This window comes from Pelobates fuscus, chromosome 4 (assembly GCF_036172605.1).
Source record: "Pelobates fuscus isolate aPelFus1 chromosome 4, aPelFus1.pri, whole genome shotgun sequence".
NCBI lineage: Eukaryota > Metazoa > Chordata > Amphibia > Anura > Pelobatidae > Pelobates > Pelobates fuscus.
In genome coordinates, this window is record NC_086320.1 from 52,472,769 (window position 1) to 52,487,807 (window position 15,039).

The 15,039-nt window shown below is 42.2% G+C and overlaps 1 protein-coding gene across 1 annotated transcript in view; it reads right to left on the minus strand.

Annotated features, from left to right (window-relative positions):
• The window catches only part of ANGPT1 (angiopoietin 1), a 283,138-nt gene that overhangs the window by 13,479 nt on the left and 254,620 nt on the right, over positions 1-15,039 (minus strand). Inside the window, exon 8 of the mRNA XM_063451178.1 lies at positions 3,459-3,589. Coding sequence (XP_063307248.1) covers positions 3,459-3,589 — 131 coding nt within the window. The remainder of the gene's footprint in view (positions 1-3,458; positions 3,590-15,039) is intronic.

Below are 15,039 nucleotides of genomic sequence, written 5' to 3' on the forward strand. Positions count from 1 at the left end.
ATGTTTATATGACTCTTGGCTTTTTATCTCAAGCGAGCTTTAAACCGCTAATTGATATATTTTCTAAATGTATAATATATAAATATAGATTTGTTTACTGCTCCTCATTTTTTTCTCTATGTTGCTCACATCTCACTTGATCTATGAATCAAGTCAACATTTACTGATTGCCCCCCTAGCGATCAATCCTCTATTTTTACACCTTTTTTTGGTGCCACAGGTGGAATTCAGAATCACAAATCAGACTGAATATATTCTGCCATTTTGTGGCTCATTTAGCTTGTAATTTGGGTAGATGTTGACTAGGAGTTCAGGAATTTGTGTGATCACACGATCAGCTCAATTGCAGTTAGACCGAAATTAATCTCCAAATCTAGTTGATGGCATAGGGGCTTTACGCAACATTTGCTCTCTTTTCTTTTTCCTACTGAGAAATGTCTATGGTGGCTTCTGTGAACTTTCCCCATAAAAAAGAACAAACTATATGGAAGAGATCACTATCCAGAAGTAGATTTTGATACTGCATAGCATTTTCTGAGCAAAAAGCATGTACTCTACTTTTTCAAAATGCATGCATTTTGCTACACGTTATAAAATGACTGTGTAACTCTCTCAAACATTTAAAAGTTTTCTATTTTCTATTCTTTTTTAATAAGCTCTTCTTCCCTGTTCCCTATCCTTCCTGCACTGATCTTCCCTATGTTGCTGTAAGTAGAGTTTCATTAACTGTGTGTTTTTTTTTTTCAAAACGGATGATTCTACAATTGCTAAGCAATTTGCAGTTCACGCATTGTCCCGAATGAAACTTTTTTGAATAAATACATGAAATAATAAGAAGCTCATTCTTTCCCTTCATCAACTTATTTCGCCAGTTCATATTATTTGTCTTGAAATGTATGTTAAGAGTACAAAACAGCTGCCAATAAAAACACTCGATAAATTATGGCATTATTCGAGCTGGTCAATATATCTTCCTTTACACTTTAAAATCTTAATATTATTCTTTGACATCCCTACATCTATACAAATAATATAAACAGATTTATTACATTTGTCTGAAAAGTATTTGCTGTGAGATTGCTCCAGCAATGAACCTTTCAATGAAGATTGCCTATGGAATATTTCATGAAATGACTAGAGGCATTTAAAGTTTCAGTCCTATATCCACATATTGAGACAATACAATCTTCATTTTACTCATGCAAAGGGCAGGCTAGATGGGTTTTGGTTTTATTTTTAAAGATTTTAAAGACTATCTGAATGCTATTATTATCACTGGAGGAAAATAATGTTCCAAAGAAAACAGATTAGGTATTTTTTTTGCCATATTTTTATTTTAATGCATTTGTAAATCTGTATTTGGCATGTCCTTTCAAATGGTATACAAATCCAAATACCTAAGACATACATGATTCAATAAATAATTAAAACATCCCATTTGTTGTAAGTACAACTTTATATTGTTAATTGTGTTTGCTGGCGTTGGAATTTTATTGTCAAAGAGCAAGATGGTTTTGTTATCATTAATGTGCAACTTGCTCTGTGTCTAAAATGAAATGTTTTTTAACATATAAATACCATTATAAGTACGACACACATTTACTGTTTCCTTCATGCTAAGTCTTATCAGTTATTATTATTTATCCTAATGTTAAGGATACAAACATAGGGCCAACAAAAACACAAAGCAAGTTATTAAGAGACCAGATTTCTCATCAACAAAAGTCCAATTGTTTCATTCGCCAATGTAATTCTTCATAAAGTGCTTGTTATGGTTGAAAATAGCTACTTACTAGATATCAAGGAATACTTTCATATTGTAATAATAACATGGAATCTGTTAGCACAATGGGCACATTGATACTCAATGTAAGGGAAAGGATATGTATGTTTTGTTATGACAATATCAGAGCAATGTGCATTCAGTTGTGATTTCACAAATAAAGCACACGTAGGCAGAATTTGTAGGAATTCTTACTAATGCACGGGAACATCGATGGGGGGTTGGACTGGTGATTCAAATATTAATTGGTGGTGCCTGTGTGTGCATGTGTATCAGTGTGTGTCTATAAGTAACTGTGAGTGTGAGGCATGTTAAGGGGTGGAGCTGGGAAGGGACATTGGTGGAGTTTGAGGATGTCCAAAAATTATTTTTGGGTTCAAGCCCCGGTGCAACACCCCTGCTGATGCACTGTTTTTGTATCAGTTGCTCTTCTAAGCCAATCACTATGAATGGATTTGCTATCTCAACAGTTTATATCAGTTTCTATATATTTTACTCTAGGGAAAATACACACATAGAGTATTCAACTATGTAGAGTCTTCTTAATGGGACACCATAGTCACCAGAACAACAGTTTATTGAATTTGTTCTGGTGAGTAGAATCATTCCCTTCATGCTTTTTGCTGTAAACACTGTCTTTTCAGAGAAAATGCAGTGTTTACATTACAGCCGAGTGATAACTTCACTGGCCACTCCTCAGATGGCTGTTAGAGGTCCTTACTGGGTCATGGCTGCCTAAAATGCATCCAAACAATCAGTATCTCCTCCCTCTGCGTGCAGACACTGAATTTTTCCTCATAGAGATTCATTGATTCAATTCATCTCTATGGCCAGGGCTGTGTTTGAATCATGCTGGCTCTGCCCCTGATCTGATCAGCCAATCTTATGGGGAAGCATTGTGGTTGGATCAGGCTACCACTTCTGATGATGTCAGCAGACTGCTTGTTTTTCTGAGTCTAACAGCATGCAGAGTTACAGCTTCAGGCTTGAATACAGTAAGATTTTTACTATATTTATGGAGGCATGAGGGGCTCAGGGGGCTAGATGGTGGTTTTAACACTATAGGGTCAGGAATACATGTTTGTGCTCCTGACCCTATAGTAATCCTTTAATATAGAAACTGAACTTAAAAAAAGAAAAAAGTCACCAATAAGAAAGTGATAATACAGCTGTATTATTTTTTACAACAAATACGCATTAGTCGTTTTTAACTGTCAACAACAAAGTGAATTAGTCTGTGTTGATATACTGGGACAGCCATCATCAGGGGAAGACAGGGCAAAGCCCTATTTTATAGTTATTCTTAGAAAACAGAATCAACTTGAATCTGAAGACGAGGAGTTAAAGGAATACGCCAAACACCACAACCACTACAGTGTGCTTTGTAAATCACTTGGTCTATATGGTATTTTCAAGTGCAAACCCGGATTTTCTTTAGAATAGATTTACCTAGAGCACAAATATGTATTTAGGTTTTACATATTCAGTTTGTCCTTAAAATGTATGGTAAAAGCCAACAAAATATATTTAGCCCTCTTTCGATGTAACAGAACGTTTAACAATTCCTCTGATAGCATATCAAGAATTCCTTTCATTACATGCCCCAATGAAATAAGGAACCATGTGTACATGTTAAAAAAGATCTTATCAAAAGCTCTGAATTTTTTTTACATACCTCCTGTTAGCATAAGAGCGCATTTGCACATGCAGTTATCATTGTCTGCATCTTTTGTGCTGAAATCAGCTCCATGCAATATAAGGCTGCTTTGCTTTCCCGCTGTTCCACTGTGGCCTTTCAAATATAATCTGCAACAGATCATAAACACAGGAATAATAAGAACCATATATAGAAAAAAAAATCACAATACAAAATCAGTACTATGTAATGAGATAAATTATGGAAATTATAGAATGTGTTTATCTGGTGAGGGGGTTTTGTCTCATAGACTTTGTTGACCCAGGTATCTGCTGTAAATAAGCACATCTGAGAGTGGCTTCTTGAGCATCTGTTTTGGATCAGGATAATAGGAGTAGATATGACATGTAGATAAATCATAATTTAGAGAAAGCCATGAACAAAAGACAGATTTACTCATCACTTGGTGATCTTAAATAGCTTGTCATTCCATTCCTCCCAACTGGCCCTATTTAGGAGGGGCAGTCCCTATTTTTGGCCCAACTCACCTTGTCCCTCTTTTCTATCCTAATGTTCCCCTTTTCTAGATGGTCCATATTGTTGGCATGTCGGAGTGTATAAAAGAGCTCCGCAGCAATAATACTCATAATAATGTGTCTTTAAACTACAATAAATATGTTTTGAATCAGTCAGTGGAAAAAGGATACATTGTTCTCATTCTAAATTTCACTTTATGAAAAACAAATACAGAGTCTAAGTGTGCAAACCCGAGTATACCAAGTACTCAAACACCCGTGTGGTAACCTCTCAATCCACACTAAAATCAGACATAAATATATACATACATAAAGGATGGAGTATCTTGGTTCTCGGTGACATATGATTTTTAAATACACAGATGGAATAACTGTGAAGACAAAAATAATACAACAAGCACCTAGTGCAATAATGTATGGTACATAAAATAAAGTGCAAGATGTGTAATCAGTACTCACAAAAGAAGAGCCAAAGGAATATGGCTCAATCTGGATGCCTGTGGGATAGTTTGGAGGGATCCCACTCCCTTAAGTTAAGTAGATGGTTCTTTGGAGTTCCCACAAAGAAAATGTCCACACAGAAGGTATAAGTGAGGACTATATTCCTTTTAATGAAAAATATAAGTAAAATGCAATCCATATAAGGTAAAATAAAAGAAAAGAAAAGAAAAGAAAAAACAAAACAAAATAAAGACAAAACCGTGGCTTGCAAAACCACTTTAAGCTAAAAATGATAAAAGTTCTATTAAGTCCACTTTGGGGTGCAGCAAGACGCGTTTCGCCTAAGTCCTAGGCTTCCTCAGTTGCTGTTTACCTTTTCGTTGGTGTTCTCTTTTATACCTTTGAAGTACTCTCCATGACGGCCTTTTTCCCGCGGTGTTCCTATTTCCGGTCGCACGTTGATGACGTACTTCCGGTTTCCGGGCGCCTTATTCTATCGTGGTTGGAACTAAACTCCAAAGAACCATCTACTTAACTTAAGGGAGTGGGATCCCTCCAAACTATCCCACAGGCATCCAGATTGAGCCATATTCCTTTGGCTCTTCTTTTGTGAGTACTGATTACACATCTTGCACTTTATTTTATGTACCATACATTATTGCACTAGGTGCTTGTTGTATTATTTTTGTCTTCACGGTTATTCCATCTGTGTATTTAAATATCATCTGTCACCGAGAACCAAGATACTCCATCCTTTATGTATGTATAAATTTCACTTTAGTTGCAAAAACTGTCCTTAGTGTGTCACCTACAATTTGTCAGAACAGCCACACACCTTGGCCACACCCCACGGATACCCCTAAATTTAAAGAGTCCGTGTTTGTCCATCTGAAATGTTGGGGATTAGAGATGTCGTGAACATAACATTTTCCGTTCGCAAACGGCGAACGCGAATTTCCGCAAATGTTCGCGAACGGGCGAACCGGGCGAACCGCCATAGACTTCAATAGGCAGGCGAATTTTAAAACCCACAGGGACTCTTTCTGGCCACAATAGTGATGGAAAAGTTGTTTCAAGGGGACTAACACCTGGACTGTGGCATGCCGGAGGGGGATCCATGGCAAAACTCCCATGGAAAATTACATAGTTGATGCAGAGTCTGGTTTTAATCCATAACAGGCATAAATCACCTAACATTCGTAAATTGTTTGGAATAACGTGCTTTAAAACATCAGGTATGATGTATTATCGATCAGGTAGTGTAAGGGTTACTCACTCCAAGGGGGTTCAATGTAGATATGGATATTGTTTGTTTTTTGGATTAATTAAGTTAAAAAGAGATATTGTATTTTCTCTTCCTATTTGTATAATCACTTTTGAGATTAAATCACATTGAGTCATTGCATAAGGCAAGAGTAATAGATTATGCTGGACACAATATGGATATGTAATGAAGGATATGTCACTTTAAGATTATTTTTGTATATTCACATTTATGTCATAAATTTAGTAAATATGGGTTTAATATATCATAAGAAACCACAAAAAAAATATTTAGAAAAATCATTAATGCTATGAGAGATAAAAATCTGTGATATATAGATTTGTAATTATATTGAATGCACACTTGGATAGGAATTTGTTGCATTAAATTTAAATTTCTGTTGATTTTTTAATATTGTTAGATATAGAGGATATATTAATGATTTTATCATTATTACTGGCATTCTGTGTGCAATATTTAACAGCCCTCTCATTTAGATTCTCGAGTATCATCAATGTGTGTAAATAAAAGCGGATTCCTTTATTATTACGATGGAATGCACGGCCATGTTTTTTCTCGAGTGTGGAACGCATACGGGTCACGTGATAAAAACGTAACGCGTAACGTATGCGGAAATAGTAGAAAATCATACGGGAGGGATTTGAAATCTCCGGCTAAGAAGCTACACCTGAAGAAAGATACCGGGTAACAAATGGAAACTCAGAAGAGAGAAGACACCCACTATTCCACCAATGACTTGAAGGGATTAGCCATATAAGATTGTATGTTGTAGCGTTTTTTTAGGATGCCTTGTCAGCCATTGTACATGTCATTGCTGTTTTTACTAAAAGAGGTCCCTGAGGAAGTCCTTTTGCATAAGGACGAAACGCGTAGGACCGGTGACCTGTTTATATTTATATTTGTTTTTATTGATTTTTGTACACCTCCTGATTTTATGAGTGAATAAATTGCCTTGGAAGTATTCATTTGGTCGGAGTATTTTGATCATCTTGCTGACCCTGATACCCCATTGGCTATCACTTGAGGAGGGACACTGAACAGTACCCCCCATCTACATCGTGGGGAGGCACCTTGAAAACGCTTTACCAATTTGGAATTTGTGAGTGCATATATACCAGTACATTATTTTGAGTACCAAACAATATTTGCACTATGTTTTATCCTCTATTTTAGGTACACCAGCAGAATCCCTAAAACATCCTATCACTTATTCAGTTCTATCATACGGTTATCAGCTGGGAAATCACCTTGGGAAGCAGTGTATTTATAAGTTAAGTTTTTTAATCACTTTGTTTCACGGGTGATTTTTGCATTTGTTTGAATTTCTAGTGTAAGGGTTACGCCCGCTTCACAGTGACAAACCAAACTCCCCGTTTAACGCACCGCAAACAACCGCAAACAGTCCATTTGCACAACCGCAAACTCCCCATTTGCACAAGGTTGGATACCAAGCTAGCCATGTCCCGTTCCTTGTCCTCACTGATGTCATTGAAGGTATCTTCCTTCACCCAGCCACGTACAACACCAAGGGTCCCCGAAAGGTGACAACAAGCCCCCTGGGACGCCTGTTGTGTTTGGTCTTCCACCTCCTCAAAGCCACCTTCCTCCTCTGACTCCTCTTCTTCAGACTCCTCTCTCTGCATTGCCTCTCTCTGCGTTATTAGAAGGTGTGTTAAGTAGTACTATTCCTATCAGTTTAATCCCTGTTAAGTCCCCTATCAGGGGACGTGTATATGGCATCGATTTTAGGAACCGGGAGATGGAAAAAGATGCTTGGTCGGTCCTCCTGCTTCAAATTTGGGGCACTGCGCGTGCAATCTAATGTGCCGCCAGATAGGAGTGGTGTGTTAAGTAGTACTATTCTTATCAGTTTAATCCCTGTTACGTCCCCCTCATCAGGCCTTTTCTAGTCGAATGTATCGCCCACTGTCAGTCCCTTCGGCATCCATCCCTCATTCATCTTAATAAAGGTGAGGTAATCTAGACTTTTTTGACCTAGGTGACTTCTCTTCTCAGTGACAATACCTCCTGCTGCACTGAAGTTCCTTTCTGACAGGACACTTGAAGCGGGGCAGGCCAGAAGTTCTATCGCAAATTGGGATAGCTCAGGCCACAGGTCAAGCCTGCAGACCCAGTAGTCAAGGGGTTCATCGCTCCTCAGAGTGTCGATATCTGCAGTTAAGGCGAGGTAGTCTGACGGTCAAGTCGTTCTCTGAGGGTGGACCCCGAAGGGCTGTGGCGATGTGTAGGACTTAAAAATGCTCCGTATGTCCTCCATCAACAACACGTCTGTAAAGCGTCCTGTCCTTGCCGGCGTGGTCGTGGGAGGAGGAGGATTACTTTCACTTCTTCCCCTGTTAGATTCCCGTTGTGCTGTGACATCACCCTTATACGCTGTGTAAAGCATACTTTTTAATTGATTATCGAACTGCTGCATCCTTTCCGACTTGTTGTAATTCGGTAACATTTCAGGCACTTTCTGCTTATACCCGGGGTCTAGTAGCATGGACACCCAGTACAGGTCGTTCTCCTTCAGCCTTTTTATATGAGGGTCCCTCAACAGGCATGAAAGACCCCATTTGCACAAGGTTGGATGCCGAGCTACTCATGTCCAGTTCCTCGTCCTCAGTGATCTCACTGAAGGTATGTTCTTCCCCCCCAGCCACGTACAACACCACGGGTACCAGATAGGTGACAACGAGCACCCTGGGATGCCTGTTGTGGTTGGTCTTCCTCCTCCTCCTCAAAGCCACATTCCTCCTCTGACTCTTCTTCCTCACAATCCTCTTCCAGCGTTGCCGCAGGTCCAGCAAGCGATGCTGATAAGGCTGTTTCTGGTGGTGATGGTGACCACAACTCTTCCTCTTCCTCTTCACGCTCATCTATGGCCTGATCCAGCACTCTTCGCAGGGCACGCTCCAGGAAGAAAACAAATGGTATGATGTCGCTGATGGTGCCTTCGGTGCGACTGACTAGGTTTGTCACCTCCTCAAAAGGACGCATGAGCCTACAGGCATTGCGCATGAGCGTCCAGTAACGTGGCAAAAAAATTCCCAGCTCCGCAGAGGCTGTCCTAGCACCCCGTTCATACAAATAGTCGTTAACGGCTTTTTCTTGTTTGGAGCAGGCGGTCGAACATTAGGAGTGTTGAATTCCAACGTGTCGGGCTTTCGCAAATCAAGCACCTCACTGGCATGTTGTTTCGCCGCTTGATATCTGAAAAGTGCGCCATGGCCGTGTAGGAATGCCTGAAATGGCCACACACCTTCCTGGCCTGCTTCAGGATGCCCTGCAAGCCTGGGTACTTATGCAAAAAGCGTTGTATGATCAGATTACACACATGTGCCATGCATGGCACATGTGTCAACTTGCCCAAATGCAATGCCGCCAACAAATTTCTTCCGTTGTCACAAACCACTTTGCCGATCTCCAGTTGGTGCGGAGTCAGCCACTGATCCACCTGTGCGTTCAGGGTGGACAGGAGTGCTGGTCCGGTGTGACTCTCTGCTTTCAGGCAAGTCAACCCCTAGACGGTGTGACACTGCCGTATCCGGGATGTGGAATAGTGCCTGGGGAGCTGGGGGGTGCCGTTGATGTGGAGCAAGACGCAGCAGCAGAAGAGGACTCAGCCGAGGAGGTTGAGTAGGAGGAGTAGAGGAGGTGGCAGCAGGCCTGCCTGCAAGTCGTGGCGGTGTCACCAACTCCTCTGCAGAGCCACGCATTCCATGCTTGGCAGCCGTCAGCAGGTTTACCCAATGCGCAGTGTAGGTGATATACCTGCCCTGAGCATGCTTTTCAGACCAGGTATAAGTGGTCAGATGGACCCTTGCCCCAACACTGTGTGCCAGACATGCCATTAGTTCCTTTTGCACAATCGAGTACAGGTTGGGGATTGCCTTTTGTGCAAAGAAATTTCGGCCGGGTACCCTCCACTGCGGTGTCCCAATAGCTAAAAAATTTTGGAACGCCTCAGACTCCACCAGCTTGTATGGTAAAATATGGTGGGCTAAGAGTTCAGACAAGCCAGCTGTCAGATGCCGGGCAAGGGGGTGACTTTGTTACATTGGCTTCTTACGCTCAAACATGTCCTTGACAGACACCTGACTGTGGGCAGATGAGCAGGAACTGCTCAAGGCGAGAGACGGAGTGGCGGATTGTTGAGAGAGGGCAAGGAGGACAGCAGTGGTTGTCGTGGCTGAAGATGCTGGACCAGGAGGAGGATGGCGGCTTCGAGTTTGTGTGCTGCTTGTACTCATGTGTTGATCCCATAGATGTTTGTGATGTGCGATCATGTGCCTTCGCAAAGCAATTGTACCTAGGTGGGTGTTGGACTTCCCACGACTCAGTTTCTTTTGGCACAGGTTGCAAATGGCATCGCTGTTGTCAGAGGCAGACACATTATATTACAGTCAAAAAAGTTTTTTTTTAATTTTAAATGCAAGCTATTGTGACACCAGATATGAGTGTTGGCACTGGGCAAGTGGGCACAGTATACACTGTGAGCCTGACACACACGCTGCCAGGCAGGCAACTGCAATTAGATTACAAAGAAAAAAAAACAGACTGATGTTCTAGCTTTTTGGGGTGCTGTCCTTACAGCAGAGATCAGATAAGTCCTTCAGGACTGTAGTGGACACTGAATACACTAGCCTAGCTATCGATTTCCCTAAATAATCAGCAGCTACACTGTCCCTCCTCTCACTAAGAATGCAGCTTCCAGGGGGCAGGGCCTAGCTGTCATGGAGGAAAGACGCACTTCGTGTGAGCTCCCTCAATATCTCACTTTAAGCAGCTATCAACAAGCGAATTTCACCCCAGAAGGGGATGACCCAGCAATGTTGCTCTTACCTGACCGACCCGACATGCTTAATAGTGGTCAGCAACTTGACAAAGTCTTACTTACCTCCGCGTGGCAAGTGTGGCCTGGTGCTCACCGGGCGGGAGAGGCGGACGATCTCCCAATCCTGGGATGCCCAGGAGCAGCTACTGCCCGGCAGGAGCTCCGTTCCCCCCCCCCCCTGGACCGGTGGGGGTTATCCCGGTACACCCCTGAGAGGCTGTCTGGAGCTAATGGACGCACAGAGCACAGCCACCCAGGCTGACATACTCATCTGCGACTCTCCCAATATGGCGGCAGCCGTGTGTCCTCCTGGTACCAGCAAAGCATGGCAGGATATTGAGTCTAAGGTGGACAGACTCTTTAATCAATTTTGGAAGCAAATAACAAGCAGGAAGCCCCAACAAGCTCCACCACAGCCCCAACAAGCTCCACCACAGCTAAGCGAAGCAGTCCCCATTAAAATCCACCAACGCAAAAGGCGTCGAAGACGGGACCGGAGTCACAAATAGAAATGCAGAGCCTGCCCCACGTCAAGCACTCGCCTCCACCTTAAGCCACCACAATCCCGCACCGGACGTGAAGCACCAGTGGGACAGATCCGACCACCCGACAAAACAAGCTTCCACCACCTCAAGCCGCGAACCCGGCACTCAGTCAGAGACTTGCCTTTGTTGTTCCAGGTATTAGGGACTCCCAGGGTCTGCACCTGGCACCCAGAAGGGATCGGATGAGCACAAGCAGTAAACAGCAGCCTGCCAAGCATGTCCCACTATAGCCGATCCTCCACACCATGCCTTTGATCACATGAACTGCTCTCGGCACATTAACTAATCGTAAAGTAGCAAGCGTTTAAACATGTCATTATTTCACCTCCTAAAGAGTTTATTGTCGTAGTTCCTTGCATGCCTTTACCTTAACCGTTCATGTATTATGTTATTCACTAGTCTCATCTCATGGGGCAACTTTCACTTGATTTATAACTAGTGGTGGAGCTGCTGATATAAATACACAGTTGATAACGTGCAGGCTACACCCTAAACATGACAGCCATCTTTCACAACAATGTCCTGCTATATACTCATACCCTCAGTGCAACTATCCATGATATACGCACGTCCAGCCTAGCATGCTCAAATATAACACACTTCTGTCTAAAAATAAAGAATGCAGCTTCCGAATGAATCTAAAATGGATGCTGTCCAGGAGGTGGGAGGGTCTGCTGCTGATTGGCTGGAATGTGTCTAGGTACAGGGTCAAAGTTTACTCAATGATGACGAATAGGGGGCGGACCGAACATCGCATATGTTCGCCATCCGTGGCGAACGCGCTATGTTCGCCAGGAACTATTCGGGACATCTCTATTGGGGATATGTAATTTGAAGGATAACATATGGTGTGTATCAATATGTATGGAACTAAAGACGGAGTGTTTGTTTCCAGGGGGAAGTATTTGCTTTCAGTAAAATGTAAACTGGGTGCACTTTGACTTCCAGGACTGAAGGTTGGTTTATCATAACCCAAGTTTGCTGGAGTAAGCTGAATAGATTTGTTTTTCAACAATGTCCTTTCATCCTGTGTTTAGACTTTTATGTCCCTCTTCTGAGCACATCAGAGAAACAACAATAAACCATTGCCATACGGTGCAGGTCAAGCACTTTATTAAATGTCTGCGATTGACTCCGGACTTCTATGCCCATACAGAAGCACTCTGTCCATGTTCAACCACATGGGAGACTAAGTAGCATGAATGTTAATTAATCTGGCACACATGTACGCAGACAATCAAGTCTGTTTTCCTATGCCCACTGTGTAGCTGCTATTACACCTATTTCCCCTGCCCTCACACTTACATCACAAATGTATCCTGATGCTACATTGACAAAAGGTGCCACACAACTTTTAGCCAATAAGGGAAGGCTGCAGATTAAAAAATGATTAATGAAGGAAATTGCTGGAATATGGCATGTGACCTCGCAAGGAGTGAAAACAGATCGCAATAGACAGTATCTATACATCTTTGTTATACCTCTATTTTCATCTGCAGAAATATAAGGGACAGTCCATTAAATAGATGTGCTGAATGTAATAAATGGCATTCTGTATCGTCCATAAATTGATAGTTCTACTCGAGTCTAGTGTATAGTATAGTATTTAATTGTGTTCTATGAAGAAGTTAGTAGAAATGGAGATGAGGGTGTTGCAGTGGATGTGATCAACTTGGATTTAAGTTAAGGCATTTGATACAGTTCTGCACAAAAAGTTTCTTTTAAAACTGAAATCAGTAGGCTTAGATGACAAATCTTGTTTTTGGATAAAACACTGGCGTAAAGATAGAGCACAGAGAGTAGTTGTATGCAGGGCCGGTGCAAGGATTTTTGGGTACATAGGCGAAGATGTATTTTTCCGCCGCCCCCCATTCAAAAATAACATCTTCACCTATGTGCCTCTTAACCAGCCCCTCTCCCCGTCCATTATTGGTCCCCTCCCTTCCCTGTCCCTTAGTGTTCTTCTGACAGTCACACACACTCAATGACAAACACAGAGACTCACTGATCTGACACACACACACTGATTGACAGTCATTGACAGACACACTGATAGTCACACACAGACTCAATGACAAAGATACTCTCACTGATTTGACAGACACTCACAAACCCACACTGACAGACACACACATACACTGACACACTCACATGCAACACTCATACAATCACTCACAGACACACATACACTCACTCACGCACACACTCACTCACTCACAGACACACATACACTCACTCACGCACACACTCAGTCACTCACAGACACACATACACTCACGCACACACTCACAGACACACATACACTCACTCACGCACACACATACACTCACTCACGCACACACTCACAGACACACATACACTCACTCACACACTCACAGACACACAGTCACTCACAGTAACACATACACTCACTCACGCACACACACAGAGACACTCACACACAGACACTCACACACAGACACACACTCACAGACACACACTCACACAGAGACACATACACACTCAGACACACAGACACTCACTCACACACTCAGAGACACATACACACTCACAGACACACAGACACTCACTCACTCACACACACTCACACACAGACACTCACAGACACACAGACACTCTCACACAGAGACACATACTCACTCACAGACACACACACAGACACTCACTCACACAGACACACACAGACACACACACACTCACTCACAGACACTTTCACACACACACACTCTATTACAGACACTCACACACACAAACACTCACACACACACACAGACACATCACATACATTCACAAATTATTTTAATAAATAAATAATATCCACCCAGCCTCCCTACCTGGAGAGCTGGTGTGGATCATTCCCTGGGGTCCAGTGGGGCTGCTGGGCGGCGTGCGGCAGTGCTGCGATCAGGTGCTGCGAGGGAGCTCTAACCTCTCTGCTCTGCTCCCTCGCGGGCTGTCTGCTGATGCCGCGGGAGCCGGAATATGACGTCATATTCCGGCTCCCGCGGCATCACTAGACAGCGGAGGGAGCAGAGCAGAGAGGTTAGAGCTCCCTCGCAGCGCCTGATCGCAGCACAGCCGCACTGGGGGCGGAGATGGTGGCCGGCAGGAGGGAGAGCTTCCCTCCTGCCGGTCACTGAAATCTTGCGCCCCCGGAGCCGGTGCGCCCTAAGGCGGCCGCCTGTGCCGCCTTATGGACGCGCCGGCCCTGGTTGTATGGAAAATTTAGCTGGATTCATTGTGAAAATTAAACTTTGCATGTGAATTATTGGTAATGTCCCCCTATCGTTAGATTAACACTTGAATTCCAGGTGGTAAAAAGCAATATATTCATTAACAGACTGGTAATAAATAGGTTAGATTTATGAGTTTCAAGAAAAGCATTTCAAAGAGAACATGGCTGAAATCTGTTATTTTATATTAATTTTATATTTTCTTATAAATTAATTCTTAATTTTATTATTTTAAAAAAATCCTCACTTTCTTGCAATGTACAATGTGCTTTGTTGCTCTAATTCCATACTAAATTGTGTTGTGACTATGAACTCTTTATTTAAAGTTTTGAGTTGAGTAATGTTCATTGTGTCACATGTCTGTTCAATCTTTCAATTGGGCAATATGGAATTAAGACCAGCATTCTGCTTCTTTCATTACGTTGCTGGAATCAGTGTGACGATTAATGTCTGTTTCATTTATTGTGTTGTATAACAGTGGCTTAAGAGGAGCAATTTTTCACTTGCAGCAAAATAAACAGCTTTCACAGTGTTGATGGAAATAGGATTTTTAAAATCCTGTTTTAAATACTTCGGTCCCACAATATATTATCCCCATCAATCTATGAACAGCATTCATGGAACGAAAAGTACCATGCAATGCATCAGTAGAGATTGCAAAGGTTTAACCCTTTATCATTGACTGGAGTAAGTTAATAAAAAAAACAACAGTTTTTTTCAAGCAATTGTTTATCATTACT